This window comes from Terrapene carolina, unplaced genomic scaffold (assembly GCF_002925995.2).
Source record: "Terrapene carolina triunguis isolate 2854851 unplaced genomic scaffold, T_m_triunguis-2.0 Scaffold67, whole genome shotgun sequence".
Lineage (NCBI taxonomy): Eukaryota > Metazoa > Chordata > Testudines > Emydidae > Terrapene > Terrapene triunguis.
In genome coordinates this window covers 5,702,684-5,729,781 of record NW_020664418.1, presented here as the reverse complement: position 1 = coordinate 5,729,781, position 27,098 = coordinate 5,702,684, and the positions used below count along the sequence as shown (strand labels likewise).

General features: G+C 48.3%; 1 protein-coding gene across 1 annotated transcript; it reads left to right on the top strand.

Annotated features, from left to right (window-relative positions):
• Nucleotides 1-356: 356 nt before the first annotated feature.
• On the top strand, nt 357-25,674 carry TBC1D21 (TBC1 domain family member 21). The gene is made up of 11 exons (XM_024215143.1): nt 357-416; nt 1,332-1,439; nt 5,054-5,157; nt 7,596-7,690; nt 13,357-13,467; nt 15,013-15,113; nt 16,240-16,336; nt 17,390-17,487; nt 21,475-21,591; nt 25,454-25,543; nt 25,630-25,674. The coding sequence occupies exons 1-11, from the start codon at nt 357-359 to the stop codon at nt 25,672-25,674; spliced, it is 1,026 nt and encodes a 341-aa protein (XP_024070911.1).
• The last annotated feature ends 1,424 nt before the right edge of the window (nt 25,675-27,098 follow it).

The following is a 27,098-nucleotide window of genomic DNA, read 5'->3' as shown; positions in this document are numbered from 1 at the left end:
TTGCGGGGGCCCCCCTTCTGCACTCCATGTGCCAGAGTGGGGAATCAGCCTTGACAAGCTGTTATAGAATGTCCTTTGTAGGGATCCATACTCACAAACCCTTTGTGATGAGTCACCTCATATCCCTATGACATCGTGGCAACTATCAGCAACCAGCTCAGTCTCTTTCTGCTCTTGAGACAGGAAGCACCACCTCTACAGTACTCTTGGAGTGGGCAGAGACAGGACAACCTGTAAAAAAAAAAAACACTTAAAAAAAGGCGCTACGAAACCCCCAACTTGTTTGGTTTGGTTTCATATGCCCACCTGTCTTGCAGGGCTCTGGTGGGAATTGCCAAGGGCAGGTGGAAAGGGCTATGGAAACCATCTCCCCACATGTGAGCGTCTCACTAATCAAATCTCTCTCATCTCTGCTGGTAAGTGCATCCTCCCCTATTCAAGTGGACTTCCATCCCAGAGTATAGATCCACAGCCCAGGAAGATTAATGGAAAGATTCCCTTTGACCTCAGTGGCAGTTGGAGCAAGCCCCAGAAAACCAGCCATGGTGCCTCTACTAAAGATAGTTTAATAAAGGCACATAAAGGCAAGGGGCTTCCTCCAGAACAATATTTGTCTCAGCCTGAGACAAAGAACTGCTTGCTTTGCCCTCGAGTTCCTGTATCGTCAAGATATTTGGACTCTCTATGCGTTAGTTTCCTGTCTTGAAAATAGAGATCACAAACCTATTATAAGGGGAACCATGGAAGAATTGAGATAGAATGTATTTCTGTCACTAATATTCTCTATATGGAACCCCATACCTCTTGATCTCAAAGCATGAGCTTAAAGCCAACATGTTGGGGATTGAACCAGGGACCTCCAGAACTAAAAGCATAAATGATTAAAGTTGGAGCTAAGGCTATGTAGCTGCAGGCTGTAACAGATTCTCATCCCAAAGGCAGTCAGAAGATTTTATAAATTCTTGATGAGACAAGCTTTACAATCACTTTACCCGCTACTAAAGTGCAGCCATCTCTGGGGTGAAACATAGCAGCTGTTTAACAGCACAGAGCAACAGTACATAGCAATTTAGGCCAGGACATGAAGGATAATAACTTTCCAGCTGAAGTGCACAGGGAATTAGGTAAGCACAGTGCAATCCCTAAGAGGGAATTTAAACAGGATGCTGGGCACCAATTCTGGAATTTTCCCTGAGTTTTTAACATCCACAGCAGGAGGGACCTGGAGTCGATATCTCCCTAGCTTTCAGAGATTTTTAAGGCCAAATGGGCCCCCTGTGCTCACCTAATTCTTGATTTGAGTTAATTCTGAGCTCTCTTTCTGTCTCCAGGGGATGAAGAAGATGCCTATCGACAAGGCCGAGTGGGAAGGGTATTTTGATGAGAGTGGCCACCTGGTGAAATCTCGGGATTTTATTTCATCCAACATCCTGGACAGGGTGAGCAGGGTCTGCTCTTAAATGTGACAGTCAGCAGGGAGGGCTATGCAGGGTGGGCATCGTGTGCCCTGAGGCAGGGTCTCCAGCTGCAGCAAAGAAGCACTCAGGCTGGGCACAAAGGTGGCGTCAAAACTCCTGTATCCTCCCACAATCCTGAGGCCATACTGGTGCCAGGCTGGACCCTTCCACCAGTGTAAGCGAGAGCAGTCTGCTGCCAGTGCAATGCCCCTTCCACACACCTTTTCCCCAGGCCACAGCCTCTGCAGCTGGTGCAGGGAAGAATGATGTAGGAGCAGCTACACTGGCTCTGTGCCAGCCACACTTCTCCCTAGGTGAGGAGCATTCTCCAGGGGGAGGCATGAACCTGCTCCTTCACAAGGAAGGATCTGGTGTTATTTCAGCAATGCCAAACTCCATACAGGGATTAAGAGAAGATTAAGGCTCATTTCAGGACAGCTAATCCATCTGTAGGGTTGGTGACCTCCGCTGGCCATCAGACTTTAGAAGTACCACATGCTGAGGTTGCTATGACGATTTGGAATCCAAGCATTTTTTAGAAGAAATGTCGTTGATCGTTTCAAGTTTGTGCATCACTAGACAAAAAAATCACTGTGAAAAATATTAATTTTTCACTGGCTTCCCAGTAAAACACAGGAATTTCTGGCCCACTCCAATACAGTCATTATGCTTATTTGGCTTTTGTATTTTGGAGTTTGTTTACAAATGACTCACTTTTGCCCAGTGAGAGAGAACATATTTTATCACAAAATAACCTGTTTTTTTTAAAACCAGTAAAAAAAGCTTTTAATTTTCATCAAAGCAGCCATGGAAACCTGAGCTGACTCCGGACAACCTGGCACCTTTTCAGAGAACTGTGACAATGTCCTAGTTCCCCTTCGGCTTTGCCAGTAGTGAGAAATCTTAGTGCTCAGCCTTAAATGCAGGTAGTTAGCTCTTGTGCTGGCTCCTGCAGACACTATCTTCCCTTGCAAACTCCACTGACCTCGGTTAACTTGCACAAAATCTGATATCTGCATATTTTGCATTTTGTTCTCCTTGTGCCTGTGCTGCAAGATTTCACCTTGTGACTCAAAAATCACCATTGCAGTGCTCTGAGCTTCTGGCTATGCTGTGCCCAGAGAAGGGTTATGGCTAGGTCTGTCAAGTAATCACAGTTAACTCATGCAATTAACTCAAAAAAATTAATTGTGATTAAAAAAATTAATCGCAATTAATCACACTGTTAAATTTCAATTGGTATTCTATTTTTTTTATTAAATATTTTTGGATGTTTTTCTACATTTTCAAATATATTGATTTCTATTACAACACAGAATACAAAGAATACACTGCTCACTTTATATTATTATTTTTATTACAAATATTTGCACTGTAAAAATGATAAACAAAAGAAATAGTATTTTTAAATTCACCTCATACAAGTACTGTAGTGCGATCTCTTTATTGTGAAAGTGTAACTTACAAAAGTAGATTTTTTTGTTACATAGCTGCACTCAAAAACAAAACAATGTAAAACTTCAGAGCCTAGTCCTACTCAGTCCTACTTCTTTTTCAGCCAGTCGCTAAGACAAACAAGTTTGGTTACATTCACAGGAGATAATGCTGCCTGCTTCTGATTTACAATGTCACCTGAAAGTGAAAACAGGTGTTCACATGGCACTTTTGCAACCAGTGTTGCAAGGTCTTTAATGCCAGATATGCTAAATATTCGTATGCCCCTTCATGCTTCAGCCACCATTCCAGAGGACATGAGTCCATGCTAAAGATGCTCGTTAAAAAAATAACACATTAATTAAATTTGTGACTGAACTCCTTGGGGAATAATTGTATGTCTCCTGTTCTGTTTTACCTGCATTCTGCCATATATTTCATGTTATTGTAGTCTCGGATGATGACCCAGCATATGTTGATTTTAAGAACACTTTCACAGCAGATTTGACAAACTGCAAAGAAGGTTCCAATGTGAGATTTCTAAAAATAGCTACAGCACTCAACCCAAGGTTTAAGAATCTGAAGTGCCGTCCAAAATCTGAGAGAGACAAGGTGTGGAGCATGCTTTCAGAAGAGTTAAAAGAGCAACACTCCAATGCACAGGGCCGGCTCCAGGCACCAGCACAGCATGCAGGTGCTTGGGGCGGCCAACGGAAAGGGGTGGCACGTCTGGTTCTTCGGCGGTAATTCGGCAGCGGGTCCCTCAGTCCCTCTCGGAGGGAAGGACCTGCCACCGAATTGCCGCTGAAGAATGAAGCAGCGGCGGTTGAGCTGCCGCCAAAGTGCCGCCAATCGCGGCTTTTTTTTTTTTCTGCCGCTTGGGGCGGCAAAAACACTGGAGCCGGCCCTGCCAATGTAGAAACTACAGAACCCAAACCACTAAAAATGAAAATCAGCCTTCTGGCATCTGACTCAGATGATGAAAATGAATATGTGTCGGTCCGCTCTGCTTTGGATCATTATCAAGCAGAACCTGTCATCAGCATGGACGCATGTCCTCTGGAATGGAGGGACATATGAATCTTTATGGCATCTGGCACGTAAATATCTTGCGACGCCGGTTACAACAGTGCCATGTGAATGCCTATTCTCACTTTCAGGTGACATTGGAAACAAAAAGCGGGCAGCATTATCTCCTGCAAATTGTAGCCAAACTTCTTTGTCTGAGCGATTGGCTGAAGTAGGACTGAGTGGAATTGTAGGCTCTAAAGTTTTACATTGTTTTATTTTTGAATGCAATTATTTTTTGTACATAATTCTACATTTTTTAAGTGAAACTTTCATGATAAAGAGATTGCACTACCATACTTGTATTAAGTGAACTGAAAAATACTATTTCTTTTATTTTTTCAGTGCAAATATTTGAAATAAAAAATAAATATAAAGTGAGCATTGTACACTTTGTATTCTGTGTTGTAATAGAAATCAATATATTTGAAAATGTAGAAAACATCCAAAAATATTTAAATAAATTGTATTCTATTATTGTTTAACAGTGCAATTAAACAGTGCAAATAATCGTGATTAATTGTTTTAATCGTGATTAATCGCAATTAAGTTTTTCAATCGCTTGACAGCCCTAGTTATGGTTAGAGCCAATTGGAAAATGCCAATTATTTGTCATGGGAAATTTTAAAAATATTTGTTTTGAAATTTCCTATGAAAATGTTTCAGTTTTGTTGATGAAAGAACTGAGAGTAAAAGCCAAGAAACTTTTGAGTTTTACAACACCATTTTCAGTAAGAACGATCAGTAACAACTTACCCAAGATTTTTGCTTGTATACCAAAGTTGTTTACCTCATTCTTCTCCCTCCCCCCCATTAAAATTAAAAGGTTTTTTTAAAAAAAAAATAAAAAATCAGGCCAAAATCAAATTCAAATTTTTGCTAAAACTCTGTTTTCATCAAAAAGCTGTTTTCCATCCAAAAAACGTTTTGACCCAAAAATGGTGACCATCTCACTTTATGGCCAAACACCAAGACATGAGGACTAAGGAAATATTCAGAGGTTTGAGGCCGCAGAACTTTCCCTGGGAAGTGGGTGCCCAACTGCCCTTTGTGCCAATAAAAGCCCCCTGTATTCACCTTGCCATCCCTTTCAGGGTCTGGATCCAGCAGTGAGATCAGAGGCATGGAAGTTTCTCACTGGCTACTACTCCTGGAGGAGTTCGCATGACGAGAGGCTGACTATTGACAGCATGAGGAGGTATGGATCTATCTGTTTGCAGTGTCCTTCTATATCGGGCTCCAGAAGGTACACAGGTGAAGCCGGTGGTTTCACAGGCATCCCTGAAGATTTGATGATGATGATGCAGATTATGGTAGAATCTGTGAACCCCGGCCAAGGATCAAGGCCCCATTGTGCTGGGAGCTCTGCAGACAGGAAGCAAAGAAGAGAGCTCACAGTCCACATGTCAGAGAGGGCACCACAGGGAGACGAGACAGACACTCCAGGTTGAATGGGTTGGGAGAAAGAGATATCACAATTGAGCAGAAACCCATCTGTCCCAGCTTGCCACTTGCCAACCCAGTGCACCCCGATGAAGGCTAAGCATCATGGGTGGGTTCCACGGAGGGATTTAACAGGGTAAGGTGGTGGCTTTGCAGATACTGATGGGCCACGCTTATGTCAGCTTTGAATGCGGTAGAACAGATTTAATTAAAACAGGTTCTTAATCTGGTGACAAAAGTCAGGACCCTCATTGTCCACAGGTACCAGCCCCAAGGGTGTGATCCCACAGCAACTGTGCTGAGCTTCTCTTTTGGTTTCTTCCCTTCCAGCCTCAGGGCTGCTCCAACTTACACTCTGTTTCCCATGGGCCTCCTATGGTCCTTGGAAAACAGACCAGCTGTAGTACCGAGCATTCGAACTATGTCCCTGAGCCACCCGCTATGCTATGGCCTGGCACAGCCCCTATGCCAGCTTTGCACTGGCTGAGGAGGGAATGTTCTGAGAGCCCTTTCTGTCCCCTTGAAGCTGAGTGGTATAGAATGGCCTTAGCATAAATGAGATGTAGGTTCTAACTGTTTTAATAACAGGCTCAGTGGCTCCATTGCAGTTGCATGGTGGATTTTGCACCTTTCCATGCACTCAGGACCATTACTTTGTAGAGGTCAGACATGGACTGGGTGGAAACAGGTGCAGCAACTGTGCCTCAGTGGGAATGTGAACATATCTGAGCTCAAGCCTTAGGGGTCAGATCCTGCAGCAGTCTGTCCCTGAAATCCCTACTGACATCACAAGTTGCTCCCCAGATGACCTCCAGCTGTCAGCTGCTTTGCATCTCAGTTTGTTTCCAGAATCCTCTGGTCATTAGCACTTGCCTTGGAAGAAACCAGAGGGAAAAGCCTAAATGTGCAAGCAGAGCGTAGGGCTAAAGTGTTGCTATTGCTTCATGGAACTGCAGGTGAGCTCTGCCAAGGGAAATGAGGGTGGGGAGGGAGTTATTACCCATGGCAGAAGAATAACAATAAATGAGTGGAAGAGACACCTGGATTTCCACGCTGTGACTGGGTCAGCAATAGCAGGGAGCAAACCCAGGACCTCTGCTGCATGTGTGACCAGCCACGAGTGGGGTGGACAGAGTGCCACTCTGAAAGGGTGGGGGCAGTTACCATTGAAGATGGCTCCCCAGCAGGAGGTGTGATTAGAATAAGGTGGGGAGGGGCTAGTGGCTTGTCTTCCTATGGTGACCCGGCTTTGGGTCTAACACCCCTGCATGCTGCAGTTACCTTTAGAATTTCTATTTTGAAACATTTTCTGGAGCCTTCCCTTTTCCCTGCCAAACTGTAACTGCTACATGGAGAAGCCTGGCCTTCCACTCAGGTTACTAGGGTGCACGCCAGAGCACCTAAGAACTTCACAGTGACAGCTGGGAGAGAGTCCAGCAGCCACTTTGTTATCAGTGTAATAGTAAATATTTATATAGTGCTATCACCCCTTTGTATTGGGTGCTGTACAAATGTAGAAGAGAGACAGTTCCTGACCTGCAGTCTACAATCTAAAAGACTGACTTTCAGGACACTATTCTGCTAGATACTAGCTGAGCATAAGGCCCCAGATCTTCCTGCTCCTAAAACACAGCCTTTTAGCTCTTGAGCTAATGGAGAATCTCTATCAGTTGTTAGCAGTATAGGACTTAGGATGTGTAAACTATGCATTCTGTTCTCCTCTTGTGGTGGCTAGGTCAGCTGGAGATTGATGAGCCTGCCACAGCAGTGTCTAGAAGAGACAGCTCTTTTAGCTCAGGATTTAGGGCTCATATATTAAGATCCAGAGGTCCCGCATTCCATCTCCACTGCCAATGACCCACACAAGGCTGTCAGCATTACCAATGTGAAGTTGGACAGGTTTACAGAGGGTAGTGGTATGCACGCACATGCCAGTTCATTGCAATATTAGCTAGACAACCAAAATTAAAATCTTGATAAAATTATTCATTTTTTGCAACCTAGTTGCAGAACTGGGGACAATTTCTAAATAAAACAGATCAACTGCCTCTTTCCTACCCCCCTGATTTCCTTCATTTACTGTGAATCTTCATTCACCAGGTTCTGATGGTGCAAAACTCTTACCAATCCCTTATGACGTTATGCTCAATTCTTGCAGCGTGTTCTCAATAGCTACCTCCCGCATTCTTTCAGGAAAAGTTACGAGGCCTTGTGCAACATGTATGACAAGATCCAACCGTTACTGGAGACAGAGCACAGGGACTTCATGCAGGTCCGCAGCTTCATCAGTAAGTTGTCACAGGGGTTGAATTGGGTGTTTTCAGGGGTAGAGGAGCGGGGGGGGGGGGAGAGCAGATAGATGAGTCAATGTGATTTGCCAGGTCGCTAGCCCCTTGTCACATGGATCTCCCTAAGCTCCAGTGATCACCCTTCACTGGAGATTCTGACTCAAATGGCTCAAGTACTGTGATCTGTTTGCCTTTCAGAAGTCTAAGAACACCTGTAGTTTGATTTCATTCTTCTACCTGAGCACAAGCGTTACTCAGGAGAGATCAGCTTAGCTTGGCATGTGATCATTTTCCATCTCATCTGTTAAGCAGTATTGGACGTAACTTTATCTGGAGGCAGACCTCCAGGTGCAGTCAGGAATATTATTGTTATGATTCACTAGGTATCACTGTTCTTTCTGTGTCATTAATGATTTGGACCACCGCCCTGACACTGTTCGAGGGGGCACTGTACTGCCAGAAGCACTGCCTTTCAAATGAGATGTAAAACCAAGGTCCTGATCACTGCTAGTCATTAACAGTCCCATGATGCTATTGGGAAGAGCAGGAGTGTTAACCCTGGTGTCCTGGCCAAATTCCAACTCAAGTAATTACATCGCTGCTTACCTAAACTCCCGCCCTGCAGTTCCACTTTGTGGCATTCTTCTAGTCCTGAACTGCAGTATTTGATTGCTTGAGCTAATGAATTCCACATCTTTGCCTGGAGCCATCAGCATTTCAGAGATGGGTCAAGTGACCCAGTAAAAAAAGATACTAGATAGAGATGTAGTAAGAGAGAGACTAGGAGTCTGGAAATCCCCTCGGGGTCAATTGCTTGTGGATGAAAGGAACTACAAAAGTGATTAGCATTATTATATTCAGATTCCCATTTAGTCTTCTCCCAGTTGTACAACAAAAGGAATATTAAACGATACTGCAAACTTAATGTTACACTGATTTGTAACTTGCATAAATCAACCAGCTGAGACAGGAAGGAGCCTTAGCACCGAGGCAGAACTGGGTGGATACTTTAGAAGCAATTGATTCTCCATCCTGGTGGAGAGCCTTAGAAAAATCAGAGTCATAGAAATGCATTGGAAGGAACAATGAGAGGTCATCTAGTGCAGCCCCCTACACTGAGGCAGGACCAAGTAAACCTAGACCATCCCCAGATTTTTGTCCAACCTGTTCTTAAAACCTCCAATGACAGGGATTCCACAACCTCCCTTAGAAGCCTGTTCCAGAGCTTAACTCCCCTTACAGTTAGAAAGGTTTTCCTAATATCTAACCTAAATCTTCCTTGCTGCAGATTAAACCCATTGCTCTTGTCATGGAGAACAATTGATCCCCATCCTCTTTACAACAACCCTTAACATCTTTGCACACTGTTATTAGGTCCTCCTCAGCCTTCTTTTCTCAAGACTAAACATGACCAGGGTTTTTTTAACCTTTCCTCAGAAGTCAGGTTTTCAAAACCTTTTATCATTTTTGTTGCTCTCCTGTGGACTCTTGCCAGTTTATTCACATCTTTCCTAAAGTTTGGTGAGCTGAGGCTTCACCAGTGCTGAGCAGATCGGGACAGTTACCTCCCGTGCCTTATATACAACACTCCTGTTAATACACCCCAGAATGATATGAGCCTTTTTCACAAGTGCATCACACTATTGATTCACATTCCATTTGTGATTCACTATAACCCCCAGACCCTTTTCAGCAGTACTACCACCTAGACAATTATTCCCCTTGTATAGTTATGCATTTGATTTTTCCTTCCTAAGTGAAGTAGTTTGCACTTGTCTTTATTGAATTTCACCTTGTTTATTTCAGACCAATAATCTAATTTGTCAAGGTAGTTTTGAATTCTAATCCTTCCTCCATGGTACTTGCAACCTCTCCCAGCTTTGCGTCATCTGCAGATTTTATAAGCATACTTTCTGTGACGGGTTGGGTCACAGAAACCCCCTTGGGACTGCCACCTGATGTGCTGGGACTACCTCTGAGCCCATTTTCCCTGCCAGCTTGGGACTTCAGTACCCTGTCTTGTTGAGCCAGACATGCTAGCCTGCTGCAAACACAGAGCCACATCTGAACCACGTCTCCCAAAAGCTGCAGGCTTAACTGAAAACAGCTTAAGAAGTGCTCCAGTCTCTAGCACCCAGATACCCAGTTCCCAATGGGATCCAAACCCCAAATAAATCCATTTTACTCTGTATAAAGCTTATACAGGGTAAACTCATAAATTGTCCACCCTCTATAACACTGATAGAGAGATATGCACAGCTGTTTGCTCCCCCAGGTATTAATACTTGCTCTGGTTTAATTAATAAGCAAAACGTGATTTTATTAAATATAAAAAGTAGCATTTAAGTGGTTCCAAGTAATAACAGACAGAACAAAGTAAATCACCAATAAAAATAAAACAAAAACACGTAAGTCTAAGCCTAATACAGTAGGAAACTAAATGCAGGTAAATCTCACCCCCAGAGACATTCCAATAAACTTCTTTCACAAACTAGACTCCTTCCTAGTCTGGGTTCAGCAATCACTCACACCCCCGTAGTTACTGTCTTTTGTTCCAGTTTCTTTCAGGCATCTCTTTGGGGTGGAGAGGCTATCTTCTGAGCCAGCTGAAGACAAAATGGAGGGGTTTCTAGGGCCTTATATAGTCTTTCTCTGTGTAACATCACAGCCGCAAGATGGGGTCTCTAGCCACCTGGGCAAGTCACATTTCTATGAATGATTCAGCTTTTTGCAGGCTGACGCCATTGTTTACATGTTAAAGAAGTATGGGCTGAATGAATGGACTGTAAGGTGGATAGAAAGCTGGCTAGATCGTTGGGCTCAACGGGTAGTGATCAATGGCTCCATGTCTAGTTGGCAGCTGGTTTCAAGCGGAGTGCCCCAAGGGTCAGTCCTGGGGCCGGTTTTGTTTAATATCTTTATTAATGATCTGGAGGATGGTGTGGACTACACTCTCAGCAAGTTTGCAGATGACATTAAACTGGGAGGCGTGGTAGATACGCTGGAGGGTAGGGATCAGATACAGAGGGACCTAGACAAATTGGAGGATTGGGCCAAAAGAAACCTGATGAGGTTCAACAAGGACAAGTGCAGAGTCCTGCACTTAGGATGGAAGAATCCTATGCACTGCTACAGACTAGGGACCGAATGGCTAGGTAGCAGTTCTGCAGAAAAGGACCTAGGGGTCACAGTGGACGAGAAGCTGGATATGAGTCAACAGTGTGCTCTTGTTGCCAAGAAGGCTAATGGCATTTTGGGCTGTATAAGTAGGGGCATTGCCAGCAGATTGAGGGACGTGATCATTCCCCTTTATGCGACATTGGTGAGGCCTCATCTGGAGTACTGTGTCCAGTTTTGGGCCCCACACTACAAGAAGGATGTGGAAATATTGGAAAGAGTCCAGCGGAGGGCAACAAAAATTATTAGGGGTCTGGAGCACATGACTTGTGAGGAGAGGCTGAGAGAACTGGGATTGTTTAGTCTCCAGAAGAGAAGAATGAGGGGGGATTTGATAGCTGCTTTCAACTACCTGAGGGGGGGTTCCAAAGAGGATGGAGCTCGGCTGTTCTCAGTGGTGGCAGATGACAGAACAAGGAGCAATGGTCTCAAGTTGCAGTGGGGGAGATCTAGGTTGGATATTAGGAAACATTATTTCACTAGGAGGGTGGTGAAGCACTGGAATGCTTTACCTAGGGAGGTGGTGGAATCTCCTTCCTTGGAGGTTTTTAAGGCCTGGCTTGACAAAGCCCTGGCTGGGATGATTTAGTTGGGAATTGGTCCTGCTTTGAGCAGGGGGTTGGACTAGATGACCTCCTGAGGTCCCTTCCAACCCTGATATTCTATGATTCTAAGATTCTATGTTAGTTTGAACATTCCCAGGAAATCTCAGATGTGGATTGGCATCTCCCAAAGTCCATTGTTAGTTAAGTATTCCCAATTACTTGAATAGCCCCTTCACACTATGTTGACCAAATCTGCCTTATGTGCTTCCTACAGCAAACACTTTAAATACAAGCATACAGCCAATGCTCATAACTTCAGATATAAAAATGATACATGCATACAAATAGTATGAATATATTCAGTAGATCATAACCTTTCCAAAGATATGTTACATGATATCTAGCATAAAACATATTTCAGTTATGTCATATTTATACTCATAAGCATATTTCTATAAAGTTTTATGGGGTGCAACGTCACATTCTCCACTCCATAATCCAAGTCATTAATGAACATATTGAATAATATCAAACCCAGGACTGTGGGACTTCACTAGATACGCCCTCCCAATTCAACAGCAAAGCATTGAGAACTGTCATGCATTCAGCAGAATGTGTTTTTATCACCTTGACTCCAACTGAGTGTAAAAGAAATCACATTTTGCCTCTATGTAAACAGGTACGCACTTAAATAGTGGATACCAACAATTGTCTCCTCCAAGTTCAGTCGTGGTTCCAGTGCAGCTCCCTTGTTCAACTTGGCTCAGAGAAAGTTGTGTTTCCCAACATTCCAAGGTCCTACTTTGCCACTCCCCCTGGGCCACTTGCACCCAATCAGAAAGACCCACAGCCAGTAATTCTGGATGCAGAACACTGATTTAAAGTAACACACGTTATCTGCCATTTGGTGAGTTATTAGCAGCTGTAGAAGTGTAGTTTAGCAGCAGCTGGTGCTGCCACATCCAGGTACTTGACCAATGTATTCTTCCCTCAGCAGTACATTTTGAGATTTGGATTTCACCTAGCAAAGAGTTTGCCTATTTGAGCAGAATTTCTCTTCTCTTTATTTCCTGCTACTAAGGGGTTATAAGCCCACAGAGGTACACGCAGTACCGCAGCCTACTGAAATCCAACATTCACATTGAAGATGTAGCACTTCCAGCATGCTGGGACTGATTGTGGACCTAGAATACCCTGCCACCTATCAGCAGCTTTGAGATTCTGAGCTCAGAGCCCTTTCATACTGCTCACCTCGCCACAGCTGTTTTACCACAACATCCATTCTGTCTATCATAGGCATTTCTAATATACCCATCCCCGGGGTCTCTGCACAGGCCAGTCACATACAGTAAGAGCATTGCAGGGGCCAGATTCTGCATTGTATTAATTTTCCACTCAGTGCAGTATGGAGGGGGAGCTGGTTATGGCTCCCTTATTCTCTGCACAATCCTGGCGCAGGATAAAGCACTCCAGGCTAGCATTAGTCTTTCGAGGACTGTCAGCCAGCTGATGATAGCCAGAGCATAATGTGATCTGGACACATCCCCTCCCCTTCCCTCCCTGAGCATGCCCCTGTCTGCCTTTGATATGCCCTCTTAACCCGAGCCAGAAGGAGAGGGTGGACCAGAAGCCAGCTATGCCAGCTGTATGCCCACTGTAGACTCCCTCCAGCCAGGGAAATCCTCGGCAGTAGAGATTGGGCCAGATCCCACACCCAGATCAGTGCAAAGGGAACAGAGCCAGGCAAAGAACCTGTCTCAGTATGTCCAGTCATAATATCACATGCATTTCCTTGGATAGTTCTGCAGCTAGCAAACAAGTAGGAAATAAGGAATCTGTAAGCTCCCCTTCACCTCAGGAGGGTTGCATGATCTGAGCCAGCGATGCAGTCTGCTCCGGGCTTCTGCCTCCATAAGGGAAACATGGCTGTTTCTCCCACAACAGACTCTGACCTGCAGAGACTGTACCTCCGAGACGCACAAGGCTACGCCATAGTGGACAAGAAACAGCTGGAGAAGATCCTTCTGCTAAGTTACGTATGCAACACGGAGGCTGGTGAGTGCTGGGGCAGCGGCACACCTGGGCATCGGCAAAGGATTCTTATCATGTCTCTGAGGCTTACAGTGATCATACGTCCCATTTTGGCTGGGACAGTCCCTTTTTTAAGCCCTGTCCCGGCCATCCCAACTTTTTTTCCAAAAGGTGGGCATTTGTCCTGTTTCCTCTTGCTGACTTGATCAGTTGGCAAGAGCAAAATGGTCAAATGCCCTCTTTTGTCACAAAAGTGGGGTACGGTGCTGAGGGGGCAAGTGGAGATATCAGCCCCCTGCAGGGGGGAGGCAGGGCTGGGGGGAGGAAGCAGGTTCCAGAATTCCAGCATGTGTGGCCCCCCCGTAGGGTTCCAGCAACAGGCAACAGCCTCCTGCGGGGACTGCTCTCCCCCCCCCGTCAGGGTTCCAGGGATGGACATGGCATGGGGGAGGAGGGGGGCAGGGTTCCAGCAACTGGCAATAGCATGGGGGGGGGGCCTCTGGTGAGCTGCTGGGGGTGTCCCATTTTCTCTTTGGGAAATATGGTCACCCTACTGAAGCTCATTTCTGAAAGAGGGATGTGCAGGTGCTTTCCACTGAGCGAGACGGCAGGACAGGCAAGGGGTATGCAGAATGGCAGGGGGAAAACCACATGTAGAAGAATAGGAGGTGGTGATTGGGCCAGGAAAATCATGGGCAGTGAGGTGACTGGGATACAGTGATGGATCATGGGAATTAGGGTGACTAGGGGGCTGGGTGGTAGTGAAAGGGACATGTTTGTATCACTTTCAGGTTTCCTATTCAAGTATGGCCAAAATCCCTCCTCTCCCAAACCAAATGGTGACATGCCAACCATGCCACAGAATGCACTCCTGGAACATGCCCAGACACCATAGTGATGGGCACATTACAAGGACCTGGTAAAACAGAACACAGTTAAACCCTCCCCCAACCCTGCCTGTGCGGTCCCTGACCCCCAGTGACCAACTAAGCTCCCACAATCTGCGTTCTGTGCAAGGGCAAATCCCCCAGGGTGTTAGGGAACTGTGCATTGTGCACTCATGCAGACTGTCTCACAAAGAGGCCAAGGCTCACGTGGGTCACTGGAACTGAATTCCCCTGTCCCCACTAGTGGTGACCCCTCCCAGTTAGAGTTGCGACCCAGGGGTGGAGTAGGGGAGGGGCTAGCAATGGCACTGCCCAAGCTATGGATAAACAAAGGACTTTGATCTCCACTACTGCCCATGTGACTCTTCCACAGGGCAGTGAGCCCCTGAGTTAGACCCTGTGACCTGCACCCCATGCCTGTGCTTCATTCCCCTCTGATCTGTTCATTTCTGGAATTTGTTGCCCCTCCCTCACTTAAGAGGGTGGGGACTTTCATTGTCTTGGTGAGCTCCGCCCACAAATCCCTGTTATCGAGTGGGAGGAGAGCTTCCATGAGCATATTAACCTAATCCCCAGGGACATGCTGTTTCGTAGCATGTTTCTGGACTGCTGCAGTAGTTTGTTTGCACATATGTCTATCTGTACGCGTGGGTGTGTGTCTGTGTGTTCTCTCTCCTGGCAGAGTACCAGCAAGGGTTCCACGAGATGCTCCTGCTATTCCAGTTGCTGGTGGAGAAGGAACATGAGGTCTACTGGCTGTTTCAATTCTTCCTCCAGAAAACAGTAGGTCAGAGGGTTTGTAGGGCCCTGGCTTTGTGCCCTCACTGAGCCATCCAGTTGACCAGCCTGCAGCAACGCTTCCTGGAGGCAATCTGCCTGACCTGACCATCCACACCCAGCTATGGCAGACACCCCAGAGAGAAGAGGGCCAGTCTGCCCCCTCCTGGTTTGCAAGCCCGCCCTCTCATCCCCAGTGATAAGTCACCCAACTCAACTTTTCCTCCTAGCCACCCTGCGCCACCCCCTGTATGACAAATGGCGTGACTTGACCCATGTCCCACCTACCAAGCCACGCTGAGCCAGCCCTGCAGGAGATGCCCAGGCTGCTGGTGGAAGCTGGATAGTTGGAGAGGTAGTTGCAACATCAGAAGACCTTGAACAGCAATTTGGCAAAACATCCCCGTCATTCAGAATGAAGGGTGGGAGGGAATCAACTGTTTCCTAGCTCCTACTAACCCAATAGGCCAAACTTACCAGAACTGAAGCAAAGAGGCTCCTTGGTTTTGTAGATTGGCACCTTGTTGGATAAAGCCAGCCCAGGAAAGCTGCAAACAAATATCCAGTAAGACGCTGTCCTCACCATGACTTCCCACCATGCTTCTCAGGGCATTGCACCTCTCCAAGTTGGCAAGCCAAAGGCAGCGCCCCCTGGCTGTCTCAGAAAGACAGACCACCTTGGACACCACGCAAGCCAGGTGTCTGTGAGCACCATGCAAGCAGAGGTTATATCTAATGTATGTTTAACTCTAGACATAATAGTGCATGCTTACAGAAACAGAGAAACATAAGCAACAGTGTGCACGGAGTTTGTGTCTAATGACTGGTCCGCCAGAGGGTAACATCCTACTGCTGCTACCAGCTACTGGGAGTGTACCTTTTGCTTAAGCAGTAGCAATCTATACTACAATTCAGGAGGTCCCAGGTTGAAACCGAGTTGGTGACTCATGCAGGGGCTTGTTTCACATAGATCTTGGTAGTGTAAACCCTGGCCAGATCCATTCCTGGGGTAAGGCCAATGGAATTATGGGAAGGATGAATTTGGCTTCATGGATTTAACAGGAGGTTGTAGCCAAGCTGGGCCATCTGTTCTCTTCCTGTCCTCCAAGCCTTCCTGAATTGTCTCTTCCAGGAGCACAGTTGTGTCGTGAACATTGGGGTCGGGAAAAATCTGATTATGCTGAAAGCCGTGATTGCATTTATGGATCCCATCTTTGCAAAGCACTTGGGTAAGTTCTGCTACTCTCCTTCTCTACCCAGAGAACCACAAAGCAAATGCTACTGGAGCTCAGGTGGTGTAATTTCCAGGCGTTGGAAGCAAAACAAAGGAAGCGTTTGCACAGGTTTCGCCTAGTTCTGCCACATCTCATGTGCATGGAGGCTGAGGCCCTGAGCAGAGGTCCCACATCCTGGATTTCCTGGCATTGGAGCAGGAATCTCAACCCTCCCCATCCACTTTACCTGTCTTTCTCTACCACAATCTTGTGAATTTCACAAGGATGGGTAGAGGGAGTGGTCCTCTCGCATTTCATAGAATCACCAAGCTGTGGGGATGGAAGGAACCATGCAAAGTCATCAAGTCCAGCCCCCTGTGCTGTGGCAGGACCAAGTAAACCAAGACCATCCCTGACAGGAATTTCTCTTTTAAGGCTCCTTTCCTGCACTGAGCTGTCCTTTCCTCAGACTAGAAAGGCCAGACCTGGCTTCCTCTACTGATGTCACCTTGGTGGAAAATCCAAGCTCTTCCTTCCCCTCCAGGTCCTACACTCTATCTCCATGCCACTTCCAGGGACATTACATGGGTTTAACTAGAAGGCTTGAGAATGACTGGGGTTGCCAATACATCCCAGTTTCCATGGGACAGTTCCAATATTGACTCACGTTCTACATGTCATGGGGATGGGTCGTCAGAGTCTCGGCATCTTTTGGGGCCTGTGTAACATCCTCTTGTTATGACATAGCATGGAGTTGCCATGACAATGCCTTGACATTGCGCAGCAATGTAACAGCATCCCATTCTGTGACAATGTCACTACATGCTGATGCTGCATTGCCTGATGACAATGAGAGCTGGCAACATGGTGATGCAATGTCGAGGCGTTGCAACAGGATGTTTGCTCTGGAGAACCAACTTTTAAAGGTGGCAACCCAACATGTAGTGCAGCAAACAAAGCAACTGAGAAGAGTGCCCTAGTGTGAGACTCTCTGACTTATACCTGCACAAGCTGGATGGTAAGGTGTGTCTCAGTCCCTGACCTGAGTTTGCTTTTCTCATCCTCCAGAAGGGAAGAGCAGAGTTGTGCAGTCACTGTTCCCCTGGTTTTGCCTCTTCTTCCAGCAAGTCTTCAAATCCTTTGATGATGTCTGGAGACTGTGGGAGGTGAGAGCTTTCTGCCATTCTCTGGCTTTCCTGGCGCCTGGAGGCATGATGGATACCTGGCATTTGTGACTTTCCTTTCCCCCTACAGAGGGCAAAGATTCTCAGCCAGAGAAGCTGCCTGAGTGACTTGCCAGAGTGGATGTGACTCCAGGGTAATGAACTAATCACCCCTTGCATCATTTCTGTGATTGAGGACTGATGACATGGCCCACTCCAGAGTGGGACTGAAAACTAAGGCTGGTCACAAATGTTCCCTCTAAATTGTTTTTTGATGGATTTTTTTTTTTTTTTTTACAGAAAAAAAATCTTCATGAGAAGTGGCTGCTTTCCTTGGGAAATTTTGATTATTTTTGTTTGTTTGTTATTCTTGAAAAACCAATCTCCTGAAAGCTGAAATATTTCATAGATTCCAAGGCCAGAATGGACCATTGCAATAATCCAGACTGACCTCCACCCAGAGAGCTTCCCCAAAACAATTCCTAGAGCAGTTTGATTTGGTAATACTGTCCTAGTGTCTCATGGGAGTTGTAGTTCTATTGCCTCTTGTACCCATTCTTCTCTAGGACCTCTATGGGTCTACATCTCTCACAATGCACCATCCAGGGATTCCCATTATGCACTACTTTTCCTCTTCAAGAGGGGAGGCTGTGATGCATCATGGGAGATGAAGTCTGCCTAGGAAGCCTGGCCTATAGAAACTGTGGACTTTGACTTTGGAGTCCTGGGTTCTATTTTAGGCTTTTTCACTAGCCTGCTTGGTGACCTTGGGTAAATCACAGCCCCGCCCTGTGCCTCAGTTTCCCCATCTTTAAAATGGGGTAAGGATATTGCCCTCATTTGTAAAGCACTTTGAGACATGCTGATGAAAAGCACTTAGATAAGATCTAGGAATGTTGATGGTGATTTTTGACACTGAGAGAATGAGGCAGCTCAATTACAGCTTCCATGAGGCATCGGCAGCAGCATTTCCAAATTGAAATATTTTGGGTTTTGGTTGAAAAGATTCAGTTTTTGCCCGCGATCAGATCCGCAATCCGCTAGCTGACTTTTACCTGTATTTGCATCCACACCCACAGCAGCAAGCTGACTCACAAGGTCTAGCGATGGGAGGGAGGGGCGGGGGGGGCAGGGTCTTGCAGGGAAGAGGCAGCACGATGGTGGTGACTGGGGATAAGGAGTAGTGTGGGGGTGGGGTCTTGAAGAGAAGGGTAGGGTTGCCAGGCATCTGGTTTTTGACCGGAACGCCCGGTCAAAAAGGGACCCTGGTGGCTCTGGTCAGCACTGCTGACCAGGCCACTAAAAGTCCGGTCGGCGGCACAGCGGGGCTAAGGCAGGCTCCCTGCCTACCCGGCGCCGCGCTGCATTTCCCTGTGGCCCCTTGGTGCAGGTGTAATCAGGGAAGCTCTGTGCGCTGCCCCAGGGAACTGTGGCCAATGGGAGCTGGGGGGGCAGTGCCTGCGGGCGCGGACAGTGCACACCGGGTAGAGCCGCCTGGCCACCCCTGCACCTAAGAGCCAGACATGCCTGCTGCTTCTGGGAGCAGCGAGGAGCCAGGGCAGGCAGGGAGCCTGCCTTAGCCCTGCTGTACCACTGACCAGGAGCTGCCTCAGGTAAACGTCGCCTGGCTGGAGCCTGTACCCCGAATCCCCTACCCCAGGTTGGAACCCCCTCCTGCACCCTAACTCCTTCCCAGACCCCACACCCCCACCTGCACCCCAACCCCCATTCCCAGGTCAGAACACCCTCCTGCACCCAAATACCCTCCCAGTAGCCCGCACCCCAACCACCTGCCCCAGCCATGAGCCCCCTCCTGCACCCAAACTCCCTCCCAGATACCCTAACTCCCTGCTCCAGCCCTGAGCCCCCTCTTGGAGCCTGCACCCCACAGGGTGGGGGAGAGTGAGTGATGGAGGGAGGGGGGCTGGAGGAAAGGGGGCCGGGCCCGCGGGGAAGGGGCATGGCAAGGAAGTTCGTTTTTGTGAAATTAGAAAGTTGGCAACCCTAAGAAGGGGCGGTGCAGAGGGGGTGGCCGGGGGGAAGGGGTGGCACATCATGTGCTGCTCCCCAGGGGTTCGTGAGCGATGGCACACGGCAGCAGCAGTGGGTGTTGCATCACAGCGGGGTGGAGGGGTGGGGCCCCACCCACTCCAATCCCCATGGCCGTGGGCGGGCCCTGCGGCCCAGGAGCGCGGCCAGAGCTGCCGGGCTGGGCCATGGTGGGGATGCTGGCGCTACCTGAGGAGCCCAAGCTGCTGGACAGGAAGTGTCGCAGCGAGCGGGTGCTGGGCAATCCTGACTCCAACCTGCCGCTCAGCCCCAGGCACTGGCTGCTGCCGCCAGCCTGAGCGTGCCACGCCCCACAGGCTGCCTGAGTCGGACGCCGCGGGCTAGGCACCACTGGTGAGTAGAGCCCTGCACGGTTGTATTTGCATCCATTCCACTATCTGCGAAGATGAAGTGAATGTCTGCAGATTTGCAGGGCTGTACAGAGAGGTTCAGATATTTTGAGTGAGCCTCTGAATCTGTGAGACTTTCTTGTGGTTTGCCCACTGGCAGTCTTCACTCATGTAATTCCCCTCAGCTTGAAAGATGACAACATCTAGTGCTCTTAATCAATAGCTCTTAAAGCTGCTCACAAATGAGGCAAGGATCATTACCTTAAATGGGGAAACTGAGGCACAGAGACTTGTCCAAGTCTCACCACAGGTTAGCCAGGGTTAGTATCCAGATCTCCTGAGTTCTAGCCCAGTGCTCTACACACTGGACAATGCTGCCTCATTGAAATCAGTAACTGCTGATTTATACCAGCTGAGAATTTGCCTACCGCCTTTACCCCAGTAGCTATCCAAAGCCCTGTGTGTGTGTCCAAGTTCCAAGGCTAAGGGAGGATTGCTGCAGCAATAGGATTCTTGCCCTACCAAACCAAACCACTCACTTAGTGTTCTCATTTTCCGGCCCTCTCCCCGGTGGTTTTCATATCTCAATTGGTATTTGCACAGAGCTCTCTCTCCATGCTCGCCCTTCCTGCTGAGGTCTCAGGGCTGTGCCATGGAAGGGGAAATTCTGTCTGGGATGGGGAGGATGGTGTCTGAACACCCTGTGCAGACAATGCTGGGAGTGAGATTATTTGGCTAAGTGAGTCTCCAAAAAGATATCAAAAGTTACTTTGCCCTTGAGCAAAACCTAGAATCAGTTCACCCAGCAGCATATGCAGCTCAGACCAAGTGGATGAGTTCATTGAAAGATGAACGACCAATATTGGTATATGGTTAATTTGCACTTGCTTAATATAGTGGAGTCTGTATGGACCCAGCAAGTCAAGGGGCTCTGTGCTGTTGCAGGTGCCATGTTTTGGCTGAGATGTCAAGCCAAGGGCCTAGGCACTTGTTTTTGATAAAGAGCCCCTACTACGTATTTTGCAAGAGGAGTAGCATTAGCTCCAGTGTTGTCGGCCAAGATCAGGGCCCTATTTTGCTAGGTGCTGTACATATAGCAGGAGACGGTACCTACCCCCTAAGAACATATCCTCTAAATTGATCCCTGCTTTACACTCAGGTGGGAAGCTGAGGTCAAAGAGGATAAGGGAATCTGTGGCAGAGGTGGGAATTGAAGCCAGCTCTTCTCAGTTGCATTCATGTGCCTAAACCACAAGCTCAACCCTCCCTAAAATTGCTCCTGTAATTTCATGTGCAGCAACTGTTTCTCCATTTCCCCTATTATTTGTGTAGTGTTGCTGCATGCTCTGAAATAGCTGCCTTGTTCCACCACACAGGTGGTTGCATTTGAATGGCAGATGATTCAGTGATCTCAAAGATATAGTCTATGAAAAGCTTTGGGATCCTCCAGCATAAAAGGTGCTATAGGCTGCTAGTTCCTCATGTTTGGTTCCTGAAATAAAAGGTTCAGATTCCGCTGGGTTTGGGTGGAGCATGGGAATCACCTCTGATGTTTTTCACTGATTCTGGCCCATGGTCTGTTTCTTCCAAGGTATTCCTGATGGGGATGCCCTGCAGAAATTTCCAAGTGATCGTGGCGTACACTATGCTGCAGAGTGTCAGAGACCAAATCCTCCGCGAAAATATGGGTGGAGATGACATTTTAATGGTGAGCCAGCCAGCAGGGAGCCTGGTGTGTAACACAGCTCCCCGCCCCCCAGGAAATCAATAGATGAGGGGGGAATGGGATGCACTGCATCACCCCTCTAGGAGAGGGGTTCAATTCCAGCCCTTCTCAATAGCAATAGAGGGTTGTTGCCATCAGGCTGCTGTTTGGTGCCCTGAGTGAGATAAGTTGATGGGTCTCAGGCCAGGTCCCAGTGGACAGCTAGCTACATCACCTGACATACCTTTCTGCTTGGTATGGATCGGCCCCTGTACAAGGGTTTGCCGGGGCTCGACCCTCTCCGGGGTGGCGGGGAGCCACACCGGCTCACTACACACTGGTGCTTGGGTACTTCGTCCGGCTGCAGGGTCTCCCTCGGCAGCCCTTGCGGTCCTGGAAGACACAGTAAGCCCGACCCTGGCTCAGGGCGGGGCACCAATGCTACGTCAGGGGCTCAGGCCCTCAGTCAGGGCTGAGCAACCAGCAGGAGTATTTAGCCCAGCCCTAGGTCCAGGCGGGGCAACAAACACTGAGTCAGGAGCTCAGGCCCTCAGTCAGGGCTGAGCAACAATAGTAGGCCCAAGCCTCAAAAGGCCTGGGAGAGGGGGAGACTGCCACCCACGGGTTGGGTGGCAGGGAGGATGCAGGACCTCCCACTCCACTGCGTCCCAGCCTGGGGCCCTAGCAGCAGCAGAAGACCCGCTGCTGTCAGTGGGGATCCTGGCCGCAACACATTGACATAGGCTTTGGCAGTGCTGCAGCCAGACAGGGGTCGGCTGCCCCCGGGCTACTTCCACACTCCCCCTCGGGGCCTACCTGGGTCCTGGTGTCGGCCTCTGGGGGATCCAGGATCATGGGTTCGTCAGGGCAGGGATTGATCGACAGGTCCGGCAGCTCCTCCGGATAGTGGGCACAGGGCAGGCCCGGCCAGTCCTGGCGGCAGCCTTGGGCCGTGGGGTCTTCCCAGCCACGAGCTAGGCTGGAGACATCTGGTCTCTCCGGCGGCTGGGGCCTGACTGAGCTGTGAGGGCGAGCTTTTATACTTCTGGGTCGCTGCCTGACCCTCTGAGGGGCAGGCTCAGAGCTCCCTAGCTCCGCCCACTCTGGCCTCTGGATGGGCTCTTCCCCCTCTGGGGCGGCGGGGAGCCACATCGCCTCACTACAGCCCCCTTGTTGGCAGAGGCAAACAATGAATGTGATTGAAAGGACACACTCACCTGCTGAGGTGGGCCTCCCCGCTCAGGGATAGGACATATTGGTAGGGAACACTGAGGGAAGCATGCACTTCCACAGCATGAGCTCTGCCTGTCCTGGTTGCCATTCTCCAAAGTAGTCAAGTGGCACTTTTCTCAAATGTGAGTTCAGTGTTTTTAGTGGACATGAGCCCAAATATGAACTCAGAATCCTAAACCCCCTGAGCTTTGGGGATATTCAAACCAGGAGCCAGATCCAAAGTCTACAACTTGGTCCATTCCTGATATGCAGAACTTGAAGGAAGCGTGGCATCAGATCTGATTCCTAGCCTGACCTTTGTGAAGAGGTCCCATTTCAATTTTTCAAGCTATAATCTCTGAGAATGGATGGGGAAGGACAAAGGGGCAATTTTCAAGTCAAAAAAGGGAATTAAGAATCTACATCCCTGGTTCCTTCCTAATGCAGCAAATTAATTCTTCAAGAGGATTTATGAGGAAAGATTTATTATAGGCAGAGCTAGTAGTGCTGCCTGGAGTTAAAGTTCTCCAACACTTTCTTTTATATGGCCATGTTTACACTTGCTCATACGTTTGCCAAACTGTAACTATTCTGGCTGAAATTTCCCATGCTAGGTGTCAGCCTCAGGCTGATTATTTTTGGAAAGTTTCAGCAAAAGCAATTCAGACATTTCTGATAACAAGATTAGGGAAAGATACGTTGTTTTGCCCATGTTAAAAATTCTCACAACCATTTTTGGAAGCTCTTCCCTCCTCTCCCCTCCTGCTTTGGGACTAGGACTTGAAATCTGGTGGGGGAGGGGGGCGGGGAGCTCCTACTAAAAGAGGCAGGGGTCCTGTGGAAAAGATAGTATGTGATCATATAATTAAAGACTGTATCATAATACATACATGCAAGGGGAGCCCAATTAAGGGTGCCCAGAAACCTTAATTCTGGCCCATCCTAATATTTGAGTACTTGACTTTGCAGTCTTCATGGTCTTTTAATGTAGGTTTGCATGTGTAATATAGGATAGGTTCCCTGAAGGAAGTGTGGGGGAGGGACAGGAGTGATGGCTGTGTTCAGTATTTAAAGATATGAAATACCAATAAAGGAAAAGGCTTGTTTGGATGATCAAAAGAGGAATAAAGAGGAGTAATCATCAGATAAAAGCCAGCAATGGAAAACGTCAGAGCGACTCTCCTGACAGTTAGATCTGTGAGGCTGTGGAGTAGCCTCCTATGGGAAATAGTAGGTATTCCAACACCTAATAGCTCTTTCCTGCCTCTCATTTCTAAGATTCCCTGATATAACCTTTTCATGATTGCCACTTCTCTTGACCCCCCTCTAGTTTTGCATTTGGCACCCTTAAAATTTACAGATGGTCTAAAAGATGAAGTGGTTCAGTTCAGCACCCATGAACATGGATGGTTGTCTAAACCTCCTCCAGACTGTCCTGAACTCATTGTCTCTCCAAGCATCTTCAGTGACCGGCATGTCCTGTTGAATGTGCATTACTTTTTATTAATATTACAGTAGGACCACTAGAGATTGGGGTCCTGTTGTGCTAGGCACAATAAGAGACACTCCCTGCCCAACAATCTAAACAGGCAAGGGCCAGGAGGTGAAACAGAGGGACAGGGACTTGCCCAAGGTCACCCCACAGTCAATGACAGAGCCCCAGGTTTTTCATACAAAAATGCTGAGTTTTCTAAACTGAAACATTTGCACGAAAGGGCCAGTTTCCACTGGACATTCGGTGGGAAGGTTTCTCAGGTCCAGGATGGGATTTCTGGTCAAAACCACAGGGAGCAAATGACCCACTTCAGACCAATCAATAGCCTAGTGATCAGAGCACTCACTTGGGACACTTACGGTCACATTCCTGCTCCCAATCCAGCAGAGCAGGGACTGAAACTGCAGTCTGTCACATCCCTGGGGAATAGCCCCTGGACTATTCTGGGGTGGGCCTCTGTCTCTCTGGTTCATCGTGATGCGGGATGAGATTTTTTTTTTAATTTCAAAATTTTTCACAGGACAGGAAAACTGTTTCCTACTCAGCTCTACTCCTTAGGCCTTAGCCTCCATGGGACCAGGTCACCTCTCCCCATCGTAGAATGCGCCAAAGATCTGCAGGGCAGAGTGGAGAGGAGATTGCTGTATATCGTATCAGAGCAGAATCTCTCAGGAGATTCCCAAGCCCTGTCAGGGATGATCTAGGTTTACCTGGTCCTGTCTTAATGCAGGGGGTTGGACTAGATGTCCCCTCAAGGTCCCTTTCAGCACTGCATTGCTATGATTGTAATCCCTGGTGGGAAGTAGAAGGAGGGGATGAAATAAAGAATGGGAAACGTGAGAATAAAAAAGTGAAGCAAATGTCAAAAATGCATAGTGTTCACACTTGGATGAAGATACAGGTAGCTCCTGGGAGCTGAGTCACCCAGTCCTAGCTACCACATCAGATACCCCCTGCCCTGGTTAGAACATTCAGCAGGCAGGAGAGCCAGGTTTTGAGCAGTGGCAGGGTTGGGGGGTGATGGTGCCAGCTTCGGTGATACCTATTGGCTTGAAAAGGCACTCCACATACAGCTAACGGCCACTGGGGGAGCAGCCTCCTGCCCCCTATTTGCTCCACCCTGGTTGGTGGTGTCTCTGGTCTCCTTTCCTCCCGTAGGTCTGTGGGAACATCATAGACCTGGATGCAGATGAGCTGATCTCCAAAGCCTGCTCCATGTACAAACTGCTCATGGAACACAAGGACAAGGTAACGGACAGAGGCTTGTGCTGCCGGAATGGGAGGGCTGGGAGAATCATCTCATCAGTGTCTCACTCAGCCCCTTTTCTCCACAGGTCCCAGATGAGCTGAAGGAGTTCTTCCTTCAGGGAGATCCATAGAGACAGAAGGATTAGCAATAAATGTGTGTGTGACCCGGAGTGGGCATCAGAGTCTGGCCCTGGCTGCTGAGCCACCCTGGCAATATAAACAGACCAAGTAATGCCCCCCGTCCCCGGGGGATCTATCAGTTCGGGGGTGGGGCAGGACTGACATAGGTAACCGCTGCTGGAGAGGAAAGGGCTGAAGCTGGAGCTCACTGGCAGCTGGAAGGAAGCCCCCAGCAGGGGCTGCTCTGTTGTACACCCAGAGGGCCACCAGCCCTAGACCAGCTCCAAATCCTGGAGATGCAAGAATGGCATAAAGCCGCCATAGTAATCCCTGGGGCCATGCCCACCCCTTAGTATGTGAGCCCATGTGGCATCAGGCAGAATTGAACCTGCAGTTCACCCTGTCTCTCAGGCCCTGAGCCAAAGCCCCCTGGCATGAAGAGGACTTCCATTGGCTGCAGCAGGCTGTGGCTCTGTGCTGTGTGAATGCCCCAGCTGAGCAGACAGCTGGCGGCACTAGAAGGCAACTAAGGTTCAATTCTACTAGCCCCAGGTGCTGTTAGTAACCCAGGCAAACCAGGTGGTGGGCACCTCTATTAGAGCCCTGCCCCTTGCCCTGAACCCGACGGGACCTGACTATGCGTCAGCTCCAGTCAGGGGAAAATAGCTGGAACTTCTCGGGCTCGGGTCGGCGTGGCAGCCCACTGCGGAGACAGCATGACAAGGTGTGGTGGGATACTCAGGACAGTGAGGTGGTGGCCGGCAGGAGCAGGGCACTCAGCCATCAGTGCACATGGCTGCTGTCACTGGCTAACCCAACGCACAGGAGGAGCAGAGATGTCCCAGGGCACAAGGCAGTGGCAATGCTGACTCAGATTCAGGGGGAAGGATCAGGGTCAGGTTGGGTGGACTTGGGTCCGGTTTGGATCTGGATTGGGCCTATAAATTAGGCCCAAGTAGCCCAATAACTTCTATTGGGTAAATAGGCAACTTGTAACCTTGCAAGGGTCCCTTCAAGGACGAGGGCTTTCCAGCCCCCCAATCCCATTTCTTCCACCTGTTTGGGCAGCTTTCCTTCACCCCGGGGCACCAACACTGGGATCCTGTGCTGCTTGCACTGGGTTCCCAGCAGGACGCAGCAGCTTTTCTGGGTGTGCAGCCTTCTCCCAGCTGGGCACAAAATCCTAGCCAAGCTCCCTGCTGTAGCGCCCGGGAAGGGAGGGGGCTGGTAGTTCCCCCTACACAGATCTGCCAATGCACTCTCATGCAGAGCACGGGTGCCCCCAGATCATAGAAGATTAAGGTTGGAAGAAACCTCGGAGGTCAGCTAATCCAACCCTGTGCTCGAAGCAGGACCAACCCCAACTAAATCATCCCAGCCAGGGCTTTGTCAAGCAGGGCTTTAAAAACCTCTAAGGATGGAGATTCCACCACCT